At 43.9% G+C, this 20,630-nt stretch overlaps 1 protein-coding gene across 1 annotated transcript in view; it reads left to right on the top strand.

Moving 5' to 3' along the window:
* Positions 1-3,692: 3,692 nt before the first annotated feature.
* Positions 3,693-20,630, top strand: part of LOC306966298 (kinesin-1 heavy chain) — a 37,166-nt gene continuing 20,228 nt past the window's right edge. The window contains exons 1-4 of the mRNA XM_079561010.1: positions 3,693-4,074; positions 15,154-15,241; positions 16,796-16,869; positions 17,877-17,981. Of these exons, the coding sequence (XP_079417136.1) occupies positions 3,949-4,074; positions 15,154-15,241; positions 16,796-16,869; positions 17,877-17,981 (393 nt within the window). The 5' untranslated portion in view covers positions 3,693-3,948. The remainder of the gene's footprint in view (positions 4,075-15,153; positions 15,242-16,795; positions 16,870-17,876; positions 17,982-20,630) is intronic.

Genomic DNA, 20,630 nt, shown 5'->3' with positions numbered 1-20,630 from the left:
GACAAAAATCCAGCAGAAAAGTGAAAAAAATCCAGCAAAAAAAAGACAAAAATACAGCAGAAAAGTGAAAAAAATCCAGCAAAAAAAAGACAAAAATCCAGCAGAAAAGTGACAAAAACACAGCAAAAAAGTGACAAAAATACAGCAAAAAAGCGACAAAAATCCAGCAGAAAAGTGACAAAAATCCAGCAAAAAAGCGACAAAAATCCAGCAAAAAAAGACAAAAATACAGCAAAAAAAAGACAAAAATACAGCAAAAAAAAGACAAAAATACAGCAAAAAAAAGACAAAAATACAGCAAAAAAAGACAAAAATACAGTAAAAAAAAAGACAAAAATACAGCAAAAAAGTGACGAAAATCCAGCAAAAAAATTACTAAAATCCAGCAGAAAAGTGACAAAAACACAGCAAAAAAGCGACAAAAATACAGCAAAAAAATTACTAAAATCCAGCAGAAAAGTGACAAAAATACAGCAAAAAAGTGACAAAAATACAGCAAAAAAGCGACAAAAATCCAGCAAAAAAGCGACAAAAATCCAGCAAAAAAAGACAAAAATACAGCAAAAAAAAGACAAAAATACAGCAAAAAAAAGACAAAAATACAGCAAAAAAAAGACAAAAATACAGCAAAAAAAAGACAAAAATACAGCAAAAAAAAGACAAAAATACAGCAAAAAAAAAAAAAATACAGCAAAAAAGTGACGAAAATCCAGCAAAAAAATTACTAAAATCCAGCAGAAAAGTGACAAAAACACAGCAAAAAAGCGACAAAAATCCAGCAAAAAAGTGACGAAAATCCAGCAAAAAAATTACTAAAATCCAGCAAAAAAAGACAAAATACAGCAAAAAAGTGTAAGATGAAACAAGATCTTCTGTGTCAAGAGGAAAAATGAATCATCGACAATGGAGGCTGGCGTGTAAAATAAATGTCCAGTGTGTGTTTCATCTCTTATACTCTGGAGGTTTTTATTATTATCTGTACCACACGTTTGCACCAAATCAAATTCCTCGTTTCTGAACCTGTTCACTGACAAGGAAATAAATCTTTATTTGTTAAGTCTGACGTCACACAATAATAAGCTCCAAACTGTGGACACACTGCAAAAAACACCCACAACATCTGAATCTCCTGCTGAAATAACAGTAGATACAAAACCTTTAACCTCTTAACTCCCGCCTGAGCCGAGAGCATTTTCTCCAGTTCAGCTTTACCCAAATCCTGTAGGCCAGTGTAACACCTCATTTCAAAGCTAAGACCTACAAAACTCATTTAAATGGATCTTTTTCCTCACATCAGATTTTTTTCCATCTTTTTTTGGGGGGTTTTCAACTCATTTAGTAGCTTTTTTGTCATTTTTTAAATCACTTTTTTGTCATTTTTTGTCACATTTTTTTCGTCTTTTTTTAAATAATTTTTTTAGTCATTTTTTGTCTTTTTTGTGTCATTTTTTTGTCAATTTTTGTCACATTTTTTGTCTTTTTTAATAATTTTTTTTGTCATGTTTTTGTCAATTTTTTGTCATTTTTTGGTCTTTTTTTAAATATTTTTTTGTCTTTTTAAATCAGTTTTTTGTCATTTTTTGTCTTTTTTTAATAATTTTTTTGTCATTTTTTTTGTCCATTTTTTGTCTTTTTTTTGTCCCATTTTTGTTCATTTTTTCCTCACTTTTTTGTCAAAGTTTTCTCACTTTTTTGTCACATTTCCATCCTTGTTTTCGTCTCAGTTCTGTCGCCATTTTCTCTCCTTTTATCCAGAAGCTTTTGGATTGGGGTAAAGCCAAACTGGAGAAAATGTGCTCGGTTCAGGCGGGAGTTAAGGGGTTAAAATAAGTCTTCATTGTGAATCGAAAAGAACTATTTGATAATGAAAGTCAGACAGAGTAAAATGCGATGTTTCATTGTGATCACGTGGGTTTCAGGTATGGTTTCAGGTCACATCACAGCGTTCTAAAGGTCCATGAGGTCACATACAGGCCCAATGATTTTGTTTTTGAGGACACTGTTGGTCTTGTGAGATCAGAGAGCGTTTTCTTCAGCTCAGCTTTACCCAAATCTAAAAGCTTCTCGACTGGAGCTTACAGACTATAGGCCAGTGTGACGCCTCATTTGAAAGCTAAGACCTACAAAGCTGATAGTGACTTTTTGTTGCGTTTTTGTCACATTTTTGACAAGTTTTTATGGCGTTATTGTTGCTTTTCCAGCATGTTTTTGTTGCTCTTTTGTCATTTTATGTTATCATATTTTCATCCTCGTTTTTGGCACTTTTTGGCTGCTCGATTATTGAAAAAAAAAATAATCATGATTATTTTAGTCATAATTGAAATCAAGATTATTCAAACGATTTATTTTTTAATTTTATCTTTATTTTATTTTTTTATTAATCAAAAAAACAACGCTGATATTTTCTGTTTTCTGGACAGTCATAAAAGTACAAATGATTTCAAGCACGCCTTGATGAAAGACAGGTCTCTGCTTCACACCTGCCCCCTGCTGGCCAGGCCTCACACCTGCACAAGCAAACTGAGCGGCGCGGCCTGATGACATCATCACACAGCGCCGTTTGTTTTTCCGTCAGGCAAAAGCACGAGGGTTAGTGCTAGATCGTCTGCTCGGGAGGGACGGTCTGCTGTGATTTGTAAAGATCTATGAGTTGGTTTGTCTAAAAATACAAATAATCCTAATCCTTAACTCCCGCCTGAACCGAGCACACTTTCTCCAGTTCGGCTTTACCCCAATCCAAAAGCTTCTGGAAAAAAGGTGAGAAAATGGCAACAAAACTGAGACGAAAACAATGATGGAAATGTGACAAAAAAGTGACGAAAAGTTGATGAAAAAGTGGCGAAAAATGTCAAAAATGTCACTAGAAATTGACATTAAATTGACGAAAAAATGACAAAGTCACACAAAAAATAAAAAAAATTGATACAAAATTGACAAAAATGTGATAAAAAATTGACAAAATGTGATAAAAACATTACAAAAAATTGACAAAAATGTAACAAAAAATTGACAAAAAATGACAAAAAGTCACAAAAAAAATACAAAAATGTGATAAAAAATTGACAAAAATGTGATAAAAAAATTACACAAAATTGATAAAAAATGACAAAAAGTCACAAAAAAAATACAAAAAATTGATAAAAAAGTGACAAAAAAATAACAAAAAATGTATTTAAAAAAATTACAAAAATGTGACAAAAATGTGACAAAAAAATGACAAAAAAGTTACAAAAATGGTTCAGGCGGGGGTTAAGAGGTTAACCATTTCCCTAACCTTAATTTGTGTCATGATATCTCATGTTTTCACAGCAGACTGTCCCTCCCGAGCAGACGATCTAGCACTAACCAAGCATGAGCCATGGCAGGTGAAATGAGAAGGGAAAATAATCCCAGCGGCCTCAAAAACAAGTCTGCTTTGCAAAAAAATAAAAACAAATAAAAAAGTATTTTCTTTAAATGTAAAAAAAAAAAAAGATTGAAAAAAAAAATTGAAAAAAATTATAATCGTTTTTTTGCGATTATGCTAATTTTTTAATCGTTTAGTATAGTAATCGAAATCGTAATCGAATTGGGGGTTAAGCGGTTTTATTCACGTTCTCGTGAATTCGAAGAGTCATCGCTAAAATCCTCTCCGCGGGCGGTTGCGTTGCGGTCGCGTCGCGTCGCGGCTGCGCAGGGGCGGGCCGCGGCGGTGACGTCATGTGATCCGTCTGATCGCCGCTGTCATGGCCTGCGCTCGGACCGCGCTGTGAACGCTCCCGAACGCAGCCGAAACGCGACCCGAAACCCCCCGCGGCCCGGACCTTTTCCCCCGACACCCAGAGAGGGAGCGAGGGGCCTGGGCTCCCGACAGTCCCCTGGCCGCCGTCCCCCCCACCCCACCCCCGGGGACCCCGTTAGGACCCGTTTCGGAGGCTGTTGTGTCGCTGCTGCTGAAGGGAGGAGAAGATGGCCGACCCGGCGGAGTGCACCATTAAAGTGATGTGCCGCTTCAGGCCTTTGAACAGCTCCGAGGTCACGCGAGGAGACAAGTACATCCCCAAGTTCCCGGGCGAGGAGACGGTGGTGATCGCGGTGAGTGTGTCCGCCTGTCCCCGCACAGTCCGAGCCCCCGGGCGCAGCCACAGGACGCCATTTTTTACCGCTGTGTCTGCGGCGTTAGCATCGTTAGCACTAGCCTCCGAGCTAACGGCTAACGATGCTAACGCCGCTAAACACACGAACCTGCTCCGTGTCCGCGGCCTCTCATCGCCCCCGCCGCTCCCACAGCTCCCCCCCCCCCGCCCCCCACGGAGGGTTTAATATAACATTTAAGTCATTTACGTAAAGATTTTAATCGTAAACCGCGCCGTCAGCGGCACCTGCGCGGCCTGAATGAACGCGCTGTCACCGGGCGTCAGTCGGAACCATCGCCCCCGCAGCGCAGCGCCCTCTCCCCGGGCTTTGTTCGCCTGACAGCTCGGCCTCCGGGCTCCGGGTCCGAGCCCCACCCGTGACCCCGGGGTGTGACGCGTGTTTGCGGGGTGATGGAGAGGGAGAGGCCGGAGGGGGGGGGGGGGGGGGCAGATTAGCCGGTGGTTAATACTGCGGATGAATTAAAGTGATCACAGAGCGCAGGGCCGGGGCTTTGTTTCCATGTCGCGGTGATGTGATGGAAAGTTACGGTTATTATAGCGACACTCCCGAGTCACTCCGAGTCTCTCCGAGTCTCCCCGAGTCTCTCCGAGTCGCTCCGGCCCATGACGCACACCCTCCGGCCTGCAGCTCTGGGTTAGAGGAGGTGATCCAGGACCGATGGATTATGGAAACGCTCCTGTCGCGTCATCTCAGATCATTTCAGCATCTTCCAAAGTACTTTCCAGATCCTTTACCCCCCAGAACCTGAGGGGTGGGGGTCAGATCAAGCACTGACCCGACCCCCCCAGAGTGATGAGGAGGAACAGGCGTCTTGTTTACCTCTTCGTAACCCCCACCTCAATCAAACGCGTTCAAAGACAAAGCAAAAGAGAGACCAAAAAGTGGTGAGAACCGTGACGTGAAACAGCGAAGAATCTAACGGAAGAGCAGCAGCACAGGGAGGGAAGAGCAGTGAAAACGGGACTTTTAGATCTTAGCTTTCAAATGAGGCGTAACACTGGCCGATTGATGAAGACGTCAAGGCAGATCCCGTTGACTAAAGCAGCTTTGAGGCTTCGTAGTTTTTACATTTTATGTTTTATAAACTATAGATAGATAGATAGATAGATACTCAGATAGATAGATAGAGACTTAGATAGATAGATAGATAGATAGATAGATAGATAGATAGATAGAGACTTAGATAGATAGATAGATAGATAGATAGATAGATAGATAGATAGATAGATAGATAGATAGATAGATAGATAGATAGATAGATAGATACTCAGATAGATAGATAGATACTCAGATAGATAGATAGATAGATAGATAGATAGATACTCAGATAGATAGATAGATACTCAGATAGATAGATAGATACTCAGATAGATGATAGATACTCAGATAGATGATAGATACTCAGATAGATAGATAGATACTCAGATAGATAGATAGATACTCAGATAGATGATAGATACTCAGATAGATGATAGATACTCAGATAGATGATAGATACTCAGATAGATAGATAGATACTCAGATAGATGATAGATACTCAGATAGATAGATAGATACTCAGATAGATAGATAGATACTCAGATAGATAGATAGATACTCAGATAGATGATAGATACTCAGATAGATAGATAGATACTCAGATAGATGATAGATACTCAGATAGATGATAGATACTCAGATAGATGATAGATACTCAGATAGATGATAGATACTCAGATAGATGATAGATACTCAGATAGATGATAGATACTCAGATAGATAGATAGATACTCAGATAGATAGATAGATACTCAGATAGATGATAGATACTCAGATAGATGATAGATACTCAGATAGATGATAGATACTCAGATAGATGATAGATACTCAGATAGATAGATAGATACTCAGATAGATGATAGATACTCAGATAGATGATAGATACTCAGATAGATGATAGATACTCAGATAGATAGATAGATAGATACTCAGATAGATTCTCAGATAGATAGATACTCAGATAGATAGTTAGATACTCAGATAGATACTCAGATAGATAGATACTCAGATAGTTAGATACTCAGATAGATAGTTAGATACTCAGATAGATACTCAGATAGATAGATACTCAGATAGTTAGATACTCAGATAGATAGTTAGATAGATACTCAGATAGATACTCAGATAGATACTCAGATAGATAGATACTCAGATAGATACTCAGATAGATACTCAGATAGATAGATAGATAGATACTCAGATAGATACTCAGATAGATACTCAAATAGATACTCAAATAGATACTCAGATAGATATATAGATAGATAGATAGATAGATACTCAGATAGATATATAGATAGATGGATAGATAGATAGATAGATACTCAGATAGATAGATACTCAGATAGATACTCAGATAGATAGATACTCAGATAGATACTCAGATAGATAGATACTCAGATAGATACTCAGATAGATACTCAGATAGATAGATACTCAGATAGATACTCAGATAGATAGATAGACAGTTAAATAAAGATAGATAGTTAGACTTCCGGTAACAGTTATTAAGCGGCTTCTCTGGGAAACGTTTAGAAGAAGATCTTTATTGTAAAGCACTTTCACAGACATGGTCACAAAGCGCTTTACATGAGACACTTGTACATGCACTCCACACTCATCATTCACCCTGGCCTATTGTACATGTTTTTAGTGGTAGGGGAAACCAGAGTACCCGGAGGAAACCTACACAGACACGGGGAGAACATGCAAACTCCACAGAAAGGCCCCGTCCAGGTGGGAATCGAACCCTGGACCTTCTAGCTGTGAAGCGAGAGCACTAACTGCTGCGCCACCGTGCTCTGTATTTTGATCAGTTCATTTTTCCTATGTAGCATTAGCATTTAGCCTCAAACATCGCAGATTCTGAACAATGCAGATGTTTCCAGCTGTTGTAAACCCATCGACCTCATTTAGATGAAGCCAAAGCCGAGTCAGACATGCTTCATAATAAAATGAACAAACAGAAGTGGCTCCTGATCCAAATGTTGAAGCATTTTTTCCGGTCATTGTGGGTCGGGTTCACCGTATTTCTGAGTAATCTGTACAAACTCTGATGGCGGCCATTTTAGGGATAGGTTTGCCTGAGTCCTCCTAGGAACGCCCCCACCTCCTGGAGACGCCTCCGAGCTTTCGTCACCATAGTAACCAACCACTGCTCCTCAGCAGAACCCCCTCCCCACTGATGCCACAGACAGCGTGTGGAGGGGGCGTGTCGGAAAGAGGAGGAGGTTCTTAACCCCTTAACTCCCGCCTGAACCGAGCACATTCTCTCCAGTTTGGCTTTACCCCAATCCAAAAGCTTCTGGAAAAAAGGTGTGAAAAAGGCGACAGAACTGAGACGAAAAATGACAAAAAATGACAAAAAAACCCGACAAAAAAACGACAAAAAAACGACAACAAAATGACAAAAAAATGACAAAAAAAACGACAAAAAACCGACAAAAAATGACAAAAAAAACCGACAAAAAAACGACAACAAAATGACCAAAAAATGTGACCAAAAAATGACAAAAAAGCTACAAAATGAGTTGAATTACCCCCCAAAAAAGGAAAAAGATCCATTTAGATGAGTTTTGTAGGTCTTCGCTTTCAAATGAGGCGTTACACTGGCCTACAGGATTTGGGTAAAGCTGAACTGGAGAAAATGCTGGAGTTCAGAGGTTCTTAAAGAGACAGAGGCCTATTTCAAGACATTCACTACAGCCATTTTGAGAGAGACATTTTATACAAGGCAGTTATTCTAATTTACTGCATTTACAGACCAACAGAAGGTTTGTCATCATTGTAGTGAGATATAGACTGGTGCTATGGGACTGAAAAAAGCAGAACACCCCCTCTTTAAAGCAGAACACCCCCTCTTTAAAGCAGAACACCCCCTCTTTAAAGCAGAACACCTCCTCTTTAAAGGAGCAGCTTCATCGTAACTGAGCGGATCCGTCAGAAATCCCTGGATTGCCGTCTTAGCCCAGTCCAGAACTATAACTGTATCATCTTAAGTCTTTCTGGAATCCTCCAAATCGCCTGAGATCCTTTGCCCCAGGGGCCGGACCCTCCACTTCATCATCAGCACTTTCTACATATGCCAGTGTTGTACGTCATATAAACCGGGGAAATGTTCATCTTAAATTAGATAAATGACTTCAAATCGCTTGAATGAATTTGAGTGGGTTTGAACTAATCTAAGATCAGATAAAAACGCTAATGCCAATGGAACAAATCCCACTGGAAACAGACAAATGAACTTTTACTGTAAGAATTATTTATTCATCACTTGAAATTATACAAAATAACCTGAATTAAGAAAAAACTTGAACAAAATGTGCTAGTTCCATTGGCAAGAATAGGTTTTATCTGCTTTAAGACCAAACCAAATCTACTAATTCAAGTAGATTTAAGTAATTTCTTCCTTTTAGATGAGTATTTTTTTAGGATTATGACCTATAAGGCTGCTCTGCTAAGACATTTTAAGTAATTGACTAGGGCTGCAACTAACGATTATTCTGTAATCGATTAATCTATCGACTATTTTTACGATTAATCGATTAGTCGCTTGGCTGTAAATCGTGTAGGAACATTTTATTTTTTCCATTTTTTGATCACATGAAGCTAAAGTGGATCCGCTTGAGGACGTGTTGACGGAGGAAACGTAAAGTAAATGTTTGTCGGAGGCTCTTGGTGCTAATTCTGCTTCTGATCGGACGAGACACAAACAGATATTCATGAAATTTACAATGTTCTAAGTGAACTACATACACTTGCTATAAAACAAAGAAGTTTTCATCAAAAATACTACATTTTCATGTAATTCTTGCTCTATTTGAGTCTGTGTGAACCAGAAAACGATTAATCGATTACTAGAATAGTTGTCGACTATTTCAGTAATCGATTAGTTGTTTCAGCCCTAGAATTGACAGTATTTTTCACATTTCTAGAGCACTTTAACAGGCATTCGAGCTCTGATTTGGGTCATCATGTTTCTCAGAGTTTGATGATGGAGGGCCGGGTCTGGTTTATAAAGTGCGGTTACGTTTCCGTGTTGTGGGGAGGGGGGTGGTTACTATAGCAACACGGGTCTGGACTCTGCGGCCTTGGGGAAATACTGCTTTTACTCCGGAGTCCTGCTTCAGCAGAGGTAGCGGTGCCCAGCCCGAGTTCACTGTGACGACGTCATCTCTGTGGTGAGGCTTTTGGACTGGCCTCGGGGAGGGAGGGGGAGGGAGGGGGGACGGCAGGCCAAAGCAGCTGCTGGAACACTCCCCGTTAAACAATGTTGCATCAGCTCAGATCTGTGGCGTCTTCCAGAATACCCAGAGTGCACCTGTTTGTGGACTGTTTGTGGAGGAGGCTCTTGGTTTGTCTGATGTTTCATTCTTGCGGAGCTTCTCTGCCTCGTCACTGACGTTTATGCCCCGTCAGGTTCTGCGTCTCTGTCAGCTCCATCAGCTCCATCAGCTCCAGCCACGGCTTGATCAATATCAGTCAGTTTGGAGGAGCAGATTTAGACAGGAGGAGGAGGAGGAGAGAGAGAGAGGGAGGTTCAGTCCTGGCTTAGTCCTGGTGTTGTTGTAAGTGTTTGCTGTGGGGGTAAAAGCGTCACGTGAAGAAAAGGCCGTCTCAGGTTAAACATTGTTCAGAATCACTCGGACTTTTCCCTCCTCGTCGTAAAGTCCTAAAGGAATCAGGCGACACTGAGGAGTCATTAAACCATCTGAGCCACGATCCAGGCCTTAAGTCTTCCAGAAGCTTTAAAGCGACAATGGAAACACCTACATGTTTGAGGAAACGCAGATGAAGTGGAGTTTGTACATTTGCATGTTCTGATCTGGTAGACCTTCATGTGTTTGTGCCTGAGGGAGATGTTCTCCTGGAGACCTGGGCGTGTTGTTGGGGTAACGTGAAGCTGATGAGGTCCCAGGCGTCTGCTCCAAACTGCAGACTAATGATCAGGATCCACGACGATCTGCTCCTGCTTTAACAGCAGAAATGTGTTAGAAATGTGGACGGACAGTGTTGTCAAACATCCGCCATGAGTGAATCTGTCGTCATGAGCTTTTTAAAGGACATTGATTCTCTATATCGGTGGTTCTCAACCTGTTCAGCTCTGGGGCCCCGACATCTGTAACCTCTGATGTGAGGACGTGCCTCACAGCAGATACAAGGTTCAGGTCTGGGGGGCCCCGACATGTGTAACCCTCTGATGTGAGGACGTGCCTCACAGCGGATACAAGGATCAGGTCTGGGGCCCCGACATGTGTAACCCTCTGATGTGAGGACGTGCCTCACAGCAGATACAAGGATCAGGTCTGGGGCCCCGACATGTGTAACCCTCTGATGTGAGGACGTGCCTCACAGCAGATACAAGGATCAGGTCTGGGGCCCCGACATGTGTAACCCTCTGATGTGAGGACGTGCCTCACAGCGGATACAAGGATCAGGTCTGGGGCCCCGACATGTGTAACCCTCTGATGTGAGGACGTGCCTCACAGCGGATACAAGGATCAGGTCTGGGGCCCCGACATGTGTAACCCTCTGATGTGAGGACGTGCCTCACAGCGGATACAAGGATCAGGTCTGGGGCCCCGACATGTGTAACCCTCTGATGTGAGGACGTGCCTCACAGCAGATACAAGGATCAGGTCTGGGGCCCCGACATGTGTAACCCTCTGATGTGAGGACGTGCCTCACAGCAGATACAAGGATCAGGTCATGCTGGACACAAGTACCTTCAAACAAGTGTATTTAATGATCCATGTAAGGCCAGATTCTCTTGTTTTTAGCTCCTCCTGAGACCTGAGAGTTTGTCTGCTGTGCATTTTATAATTGTTCTTGCTATTTGGGATAAGTAGGAGCTAATAAGTATAATAACTAACATGTGATGTTGTACAGGAAGTATGTGAGGACAGTGGGTCGATCACTTATGAAATATCATTTGCTGTTCAGGGCCAGAAGGTCCTAATTAGTCAAAATTCAAAATGTCAGCTGAACATAATAAGTAGTGAAGGTTAAGAGGTTGGATCCTCCAGGTTCACGGCTTCAGAATGATCTGCAGCCCATATTCACTTACATTTAGTTGTAAAAGTTGTGTTTTTCAGGCGATGAGAGGCAAAGATGGTATCGGATATTTGTAGCCAATACCCAATATCGTATTTTTTCCAGTGTCGGTTCCAATATCGAATATCAGTATCGGATCGTGAAAAAAAAATATATATACAAAAAATAAAGTAAACTCTACATCTGAGACAGATGGCTATCGTAGAGGCGGGGCTAAACAGGCTAGCTACATAGCACGCTAGCTATATCGTTTATTTCTACGACAATTTACCACTGAGTATTGTAGTATAAGATTTACAACTGTACACAACATATGCAGATGTGCCACAATAACTATTTACAACTGTAAACCGTCTAAACAGTCCCGAGTTTAACCACATGGTAGAATAAATAACGTTATATCGTCCCAGTGCTTCACATTCACTGATGTCCGAGCGGCTACAATTACTCAAACATGTCACATTTTAATCCCACATGACGATCGACAGTGTTGGACATAAATAAATGTCTTTTATTCAGATCATTTGGATAGATGTTTTACCTGGATCATTTTTCTTTCTGCTGTAGAAGGATTTTGCTGATGTTCCCGCCATCGTCTTCTCACTGTCATTGGTGTAATGTTATGACGTCACCACAAGATGGCGTGGGCAGTGTCCCCACCAGAGGTTCCGCTAGACTTTTTTTTTGCCACTTTGGCCGCTGGGTCGTAAAATGTCGGCCATTCGCAAGAATTACCGGCCATTAAAAAATATCTACATAATGAACGTGGCTTATTATCAATAACAATCTACATTTAGACAGAGCTACACGAGTGCTTTAGTGGATTCCAAAACACGGCTATTTCTAATTAAAGACTGACGTGAGAAAAATGTAGCAACAGCAAAAATCCAAACATGAAGTTGTGGAGACGGTGGAGCAGCAGGTGTCACGCGGACACACATCACTCATATGCACTTCAACTCAGACAGAAAGAAGTCGATATCTACGACCCTCACGCCGTCCTTATCCAGGTCTGACCAGCTGCTCAGCGAGGGCGGGGCTGTAGATGCCCTTCCACGCTTTTACGTGGCTTCAGGAGTAAAATAATGATTAAGTCCCTCAGCACGGAAATATTGTGGAGACAAATCGACAGCACTGAAGTCACAAAAGTCAGTCTCGAGCGATTCAAAACGGACCCAGCTCTGCTGCGCTTTAGAGCGGCTCCAACACCGGTAACTGAGCCGAGGCGTCTGCGCAGACTGGCCGAGGGAAGCGCCTCTAAACCCGGCCACTCTGAGCGGCTCCAACACCGGTAACTGAGCCGAGGCGTCTGCGCAGACTGACCGAGGGAAGCGCCTCTAAACCCGGCCACTCTCTGAGCGGCTCCAACACCGGTAACTGAGCCGAGGCGTCAGCGCAGACTGACCGAGGGAAGCGCCTCTAAACCCGGCCTCTCTCTGAGCGACTCCAACACCGGTAACTGAGCCGAGGCGTCTGCGCAGACTGACCGAGGGAAGCGCCTCTAAACCCGGCCACTCTCTGAGCGGCTCCAACACCGGTAACTGAGCCGAGGCGTCTGCGCAGACTGACCGAGGGAAGCGCCTCTAAACCCGGCCACTCTCTGAGCGGCTCCAACACCGGTAACTGAGCCGAGGCGTCTGCGCAGACTGACCGAGGGAAGCGCCTCTAAACCCGGCCACTCTGAGCGGCTCCAACACCGGTAACTGAGCCGAGGCGTCTGCGCAGACTGACTGAGGGAAGCGCCTCTAAACCCGGCCACTCTCTGAGCGGCTCCAACACCGGTCACTAAGCCGAGGCGTCTGCGCAGACTGACTGAGGGAAGCGCCTCTAAACCCGGCCACTCTCTGAGCCGAGGCGTCTGCGCAGACTGACCGAGGGAAGCGCCTCTAAACCCGGCCACTCTGAGCGGCTCCAACACCGGTGACTGAGCCGAGGCGTCTGCGCAGACTGACCGAGGGAAGCGCCTCTAAACCCGGCCTCTCTCTGAGCGGCTCCAACACCGGTAACTGAGCCGAGGCGTCTGCGCAGACTGACCGAGGGAAGCGCCTCTAAACCCGGCCACTCTCTGAGCGGCTCCAACACCGGTCACTAAGCCGAGGCGTCTGCGCAGACTGACTGAGGGAAGCGCCTCTAAACCCGGCCACTCTCTGAGCCGAGGCGTCTGCGCAGACTGACCGAGGGAAGCGCCTCTAAACCCGGCCACTCTGAGCGGCTCCAACACCGGTGACTGAGCCGAGGCGTCTGCGCAGACTGACCGAGGAAAGCGCCTCTAAACCCGGCCTCTCTCTGAGCGGCTCCAACACCGGTAACTGAGCCGAGACGTCTGCGCAGACTGACCGAGGAAAGCGCCTCTAAACCCGGCCTCTCTCTGAGCGGCTCCAACACCGGTAACTGAGCCGAGGCGTCTGCGCAGACTGACCGAGGGAAGCACCTCTAAACCCGGCTACTCTCTGAGCGGCTCCAACACCGGTAACTGAGCCGAGGCGTCTGCGCAGACTGACCGAGGGAAGCGCCTCTAAACCCGGCCACTCTCTGAGCGGCTCCAACACCGGTAACTGAGCCGAGGCGTCTGCGCAGACTGACCGAGGGAAGCACCTCTAAACCCGGCCACTCTCTGAGCGGCTCCAACACCGGTAACTGAGCCGAGGCGTCTGCGCAGACTGACCGAGGGAAGCGCCTCTAAACCCGGCCACTCTCTGAGCCGAGGCGTCTGCGCAGACTGACCGAGGGAAGCGCCTCTAAACCCGGCCACTCTCCCAGGAAGAGCCGCTGCGGGACAGTGCGTCAGTCTGACTGAACACACGCGCGTTTCAAGAATATCCTAATCAAACGTATTCGCTGCTGAGTTCTTAACACACTTATATAAAAGTAAATGTACCTGTAGTTTTGCCGTTTTCTTGGAAAATGTGACGAAGCACGAAGAAAAAGCGTTACATATCCAGACAGCGATGATGGCGCTTCCACTGCACTTTGTAAAACGGGCTAAAGGCGTAAATCAAAACTTTTTTGATAGAAATATTGAACCTTTTTTAATATTTAGGCCTGTCTCGAAAACGCTTTGTTATGTTAGTCACTGACTTAGGTGACATGTTTAATATATTTTTCTATTTTTTCTATTTTTTCTCACTTTTTTACTGTCGGCCAATTTGGCCGATGGAAATTATTTTTACCGGCCATTTGCTTTTCAAACCGGCCAAAAGCCGGCTACAGCCGGCTAACGGAAACCCTGGTCCCCACATGTGGCCAACAGGTCAAAGATGGACAAATGTGACTCTCATTGTGTCATTGTGAGGTCACAGGGTCTGAGGAGGCTAAGCCCAGGCTCCAGGAGGGAGGAAACACTAATGTCCTGAATCATACTGTTTTAACTCCTTCTGGAAGTCACTATAATATAATGTAATAGTCATCAGTATGAAAGAACTCCTCCTGTATCTCCTGCTCTCTCACAGCTCCAGCTCCTCCTTCAGCTCAGGCACAGACGCTGTAGGAAATGTAAAGGAAACATTGACACGTTTGGAAACACTGTGCGCCCTCACATTTAAACTGCCTATCCCGGATCCAAGCCTCATAGAGAGAAAGAGAAGCTAAAGTATCCTGTAAGTGACGGAGAGTTTTCTCTGTATCTGTTTGTCCCGGATTCCTTTAGGTCCAAACACAGACGTAGATAATGAGTTTGTTGTTCCTGAAGTCGTCTCCTCCTGCTTGTTTTTGGTGTTTTTGAGGCCACGCCCTGTCCATTAAATCACCTCTGGTCTGTCTCTGGGACTGATGCTGAAGCTTCACTCACTTCATACAAACCATACAAACCATACAAATGTTAAAAGACAATTACCCCTAAAAGCCTCTGGTTCTGATCCCAGATACTAGAGCTTCTCTGTGTTAATCAGACTTGTCTCTAACGACCTCGTCTCTCTCGTCTCGCAGGGAAAGCCGTACATGTTTGACCGAGTTTTCCAGTCCAACACGTCACAGGAGCAGGTCTACAACGCCTGCGCCCAGAAGATCGTCAAAGGTACAGCTGTGTTCAATACTTTTGATCCGTTTCCACGTTTTAAAAGCAGCACACACACATGAACAAAGCTCAGAGCTGATCCTTTAACAGAGAGTTTACATATGAGGCTCTTTCAGACGCTCAATACAAGTTTGGATGATTTTAGTCTCTCCTTTTCATTTTTATTTAGTCTGATTTTAGTCGAATAAAATATCTGGACATTTTAGTCACAGTTTTAGTCTCATGAGAAACAATTTTAGTCGTCAAAAATATCACTGACTAAAATTAAGACTAAATATTTTAGTCGACGACATTAACACTGCTTAACTCCCGCCTGAACCGAGAGGATCTTTTTCCTCACGTCATCAGATTTTTTTCCATCAGTTTTTTGTTGGGTTTTCAGCTCATTTTTGTAATTTTTTTGTAATTTTTTTTTCATCCATTTTTTATCAAATTTTTGTCATTTTTTTGTCACATTTTTATCACATTTTTTTTGTCAATTTTTTGTTAATTTCTTGTGACATTTTTGCCACTTTTTCATCCATTTTCCGTCACTTTTTTGTTAATTTTTGTTACATTTTTATCACATTTTTGTAAGATTTTTGTCAAATGTTTGTCTTGTTTCTTGTGACATTTTTGTGCCATTTTTGCCACTTTTTCCTAAATTTTTCGTCACTTTTTTGTCACATTTCCATCATTGTTTTCGTCTCAGTTTTGTTGCTTTTTCCCAGAAGCTTTTGGATTGGGGTAAAGCCAAACTGGAGAAAATGTGCTCGGTTCAGGTGGGAGTTAAGGGGTTAAACCCTGGCTGAAAAGTTGAACATTTGTCAATGTTGTGTCGCATTTTTTAAGGCGATATAACTTTCTTGTGTCGTGTTGCTCGTTCGTTTTCACCGTGTCCTGCATTACACGTGCAGGGTTAATGAGTCTGAACAGCTCCAGAGGGCCACGGCTCAGGTCGTGAGCCCAAAGTGGACATTCAGGAGAATACGCCTCAGCGGTCAGACGTCGCCTCAGTGCGAATAAACGGGGAATTTCTCAGAGACACAGGAACATCACGTCCCCAAGACTACCACAGCAGGATTATAGTGAATAACCGTGAAACTGGAGCGCCTGTGAACGCACTCTGGGTCTGACTCTGGGTCTGGGTCTGGGTCTGACTCTGGGTCTGGGTCTGGGTCTGGGTCTGGGTCTGGGTCTGGGTCTGACTCTGGGTCTGGGTCTGGGTCTGGGTCTGGGTCTGGGTCTGGGTCTGACTCCGGGTCTGGGTCTGTGTCTGACTCTGGGTCTGACTCTGTGTCTGACTCTGTGTCTGACTCTGTGTCTGACTCTGTGTCTGACTCTGGGTCTGACTCTGTGTCTGACTCTGTGTCTGACTCTGTGTCTGACTCTGTGTCTGACTCTGTGTCTGACTCTGTGTCTGACTCTGTGTCTGACTCTGTGTCCGACTCTGTGTCCGACTCTGTGTCCGACTCTGGGTCTGACTCTGGGTCTGACTCTGGGTCTGACTCTGGGTCTGGTTCTGGGTCTGGTTCTGACTCCGGGTCTGGTTCTGACTCTGTGTTTTTCTTGCAGACGTCCTGGAGGGCTACAATGGCACCATCTTCGCCTACGGACAGACGTCGTCCGGGAAAACGCACACGATGGAGGTGAGTCTCAGCCAGTGGTTTCGCTCGGGATAATTTCTCCCCTTCATTTTGAAGGACAGGGTTGAAAAAAAGTCGTCATGAGAAATTTTTATCCTTCATGAATTAATCTCTCATAAGCGTTTTTTTATTTTTGTATTTAAATAAACATATATATATATATAGGCTGCATATTATTTATGTTAGTAAAAATGTGAGATTGCAGGATAAATGGTGCTAAACTAAACCTGATCTGAACAGTCTTGGTACATTTTGCAACAGAAATGTGAATAAACTCGTGCGTAAAAGTCTGAGAGGAGACGACTTTCAGAGTCTCCTGCTCATCAACATCAGGCTCAGATTACGCTCATACAAATGTAAAGTGGAGCTCATTATTTGCATTTGTCAATTTTAACGGAATGTAAGAGACGGTGGGTGAACGGGACAATGTTCACATCACTGCACGACGCGCCGCCCGCTACGCACATGGGGAGGGAAAGAGAGAGGGGGGAAAAAGATGAGCTCGTCCTGAGACTGACATGAGACGAGGGGAAGTATATTATTAGTCTTTAACTGCGTTTGCATCATGGTTTTCTTCCCCGTGTTGTTGTTAGGAAAGTTAGCTAGGAACGCCCCCACCTCCTGGAGACGCCTCCGAGCTTTCGTCACCAGCCGAGTAACCAACCACTGCTCCTCAGCAGAAGCCCCTCCCCACTGATGCCACAGACAGCGTGTGGAGGGGGCGTGTCTAAAGGCTCAGAGGTTCTTAAAGAGACAGAGGCCTATTTCAAGACATTCACTACAGCCATTTTGAGAGAGACATTTTATACAAGGCAGTTATTCTAATTTACTGCATTTACAGACCAACAGAAGGTTTGTCATCATTGTAGTGAGATATAGACTGGTGCTATGGGACTGACAAAAGCAGAACACCCCCTCTTTAAAGCTGAATACCCCCTCTTTAACAGAGATTAAAATGAGGATCTGAGGAGTTTGTAAAAGTGTCCGAGTTTTAACACGGCTGTTTCCAGGGAAACCTCCACGACACGGACGGCATGGGCATCATCCCACGCATCGTGCAGGACATCTTCAACTACATCTACTCCATGGACGAGAACCTGGAGTTCCACATCAAAGTAAGAGCTCTGACCCGTGTTATGAATGTCTGACCCGTGTTATGAATGTCTCTGACCCGTGTTATGAACGTCTCTGACCCGTGTTATGAATGTCTGACCCGTGTTATGAATGTCTGACCCGTGTTATGAATGTCTGACCCGTGTTATGAACGTCTCTGACCCGTGTTATGAATGTCTGACTCGTGTTATGAATGTCTGACTCGTGTTATGAACGTCTGACTCGTGTTATGAATGTCTGACCCGTGTTATGAATGTCTCTGACTCGTGTTATGAATGTCTGACTCGTGTTATGAATGTCTGACCCGTGTTATGAATGTCTGACCCGTGTTATGAATGTCTGACTCGTGTTATGAATGTCTCTGACTCGTGTTATGAACGTCTGACCCGTGTTATGAATGTCTCTGACTCGTGTTATGAATGTCTGACTCGTGTTATGAATGTCTCTGACTCGTGTTATGAACGTCTGACCCGTGTTATGAATGTCTGACCCGTGTTATGAATGTCTGACTCGTGTTATGAATGTCTCTGACTCGTGTTATGAACGTCTGACCCGTGTTATGAATGTCTGACTCGTGTTATGAATGTCTGACTCGTGTTATGAATGTCTGACCCGTGTTATGAATGTCTGACCCGTGTTATGAATGTCTGACCCGTGTTATGAATGTCTCTGACTCGTGTTATGAATGTCTGACCCGTGTTATGAATGTCTGACCCGTGTTATGAATGTCTGACTCGTGTTATGAACGTTTGACCCGTGTTATGAATGTCTGACCCGTGTTATGAATGTCTGACCCGTGTTATGAATGTCTGACCCGTGTTATGAATGTCTCTGACTCGTGTTATGAATGTCTGACTCGTGTTATGAATGTCTGACCCGTGTTATGAATGTCTGACCCGTGTTATGAATGTCTGACTCGTGTTATGAACGTTTGACCCGTGTTATGAATGTCTGACTCGTGTTATGAATGTCTCTGACCCGTGTTATGAATGTCTGACCCGTGTTTTGAATGTCTCTGACTCGTGTTATGAATGTCTGACCCGTGTTATGAACGTCTGATCCGTGTTATGAATGTCTCTGACCCGTGTTATGAATGTCTGACCCGTGTTATGAATGTCTCTGACCCGTGTTATGAATGTCTGACCCGTGTTATGAATGTCTGACCCGTGTTATGAATGTCTGACCCGTGTTATGAATGTCTGACCCGTGTTATGAATGTCTCTGACTCGTGTTATGAATGTCTGACTCGTGTTATGAATGTCTGACCCGTGTTATGAACGTCTGACTCGTGTTATGAATGTCTGACTCGTGTTATGAATGTCTGACTCGTGTTATGAATGTCTGACTCGTGTTATGAATGTCTCTGACTCGTGTTATGAATGTCTCTGACCCGTGTTATGAATGTCTGACTCGTGTTATGAATGTCTCTGACTCGTGTTATGAACGTCTCTGACCCGTGTTATGAATGTCTGACTCGTGTTATGAATGTCTGACTCGTGTTATGAATGTCTGACCCGTGTTATGAATGTCTCTGACCCGTGTTATGAATGTCTCTGACCCGTGTTATGAATGTCTGACTCGTGTTATGAATGTCTGACCCGTGTTATGAACGTCTCTGACTCGTGTTATGAATGTCTGACCCGTGTTATGAACGTCTCTGACTCGTGTTATGAATGTCTCTGACTCGTGTTATGAATGTCTGACCCGTGTTATGAATGTCTGACCCGTGTTATGAATGTCTGACCCGTGTTATGAACGTCTCTGACTCGTGTTATGAATGTCTGACCCGTGTTATGAACGTCTCTGACTCGTGTTATGAATGTCTCTGACTCGTGTTATGAATGTCTGACCCGTGTTATGAACGTCTCTGACTCGTGTTATGAATGTCTCTGACTCGTGTTATGAATGTCTGACCCGTGTTATGAATGTCTGACCCGTGTTATGAATGTCTGACCCGTGTTATGAATGTCTGACTCGTGTTATGAATGTCTGACCCGTGTTATGAACGTCTCTGACTCGTGTTATGAATGTCTGACCCGTGTTATGAACGTCTCTGACCCGTGTTATGAATGTCTCTGACTCGTGTTATGAATGTCTGACCCGTGTTATGAATGTCTGACCCGTGTTATGAACGTCTGACCCGTGTTATGAATGTCTCTGACCCGTGTTATGAATGTCTGACCCGTGTTATGAATGTCTGACTCGTGTTATGAATGTCTCTGACCCGTGTTATGAAAGTCTCTGACCCGTGTTATGAATGTCTCTGACTCGTGTTATGAATGTCTCTGACTCGTGTTATGAATGTCTCTGACTCGTGTTATGAATGTCTCTGACCCGTGTTATGAATGTCTCTGACCCGTGTTATGAATGTCTGACCCGTGTTATGAACGTCTGACCCGTGTTATGAATGTCTCTGACCCGTGTTATGAATGTCTGACCCGTGTTATGAATGTCTCTGACCCGTGTTATGAATGTCTCTGACTCGTGTTATGAATGTCTGACCCGTGTTATGAATGTCTGACCCGTGTTATGAATGTCTCTGACCCGTGTTATGAATGTCTCTGACCCGTGTTATGAATGTCTGACCCGTGTTATGAATGTCTCTGACCCGTGTTATGAATGTCTGACTCGTGTTATGAATGTCTGACCCG

Source organism: Gobius niger, assembly GCF_951799975.1.
Source record: "Gobius niger genome assembly, chromosome: 8".
Lineage (NCBI taxonomy): Eukaryota > Metazoa > Chordata > Actinopteri > Gobiiformes > Gobiidae > Gobius > Gobius niger.
Note: the sequence above shows the minus strand (reverse complement) of the source record. Positions and strands in the feature narration are given on the sequence as shown.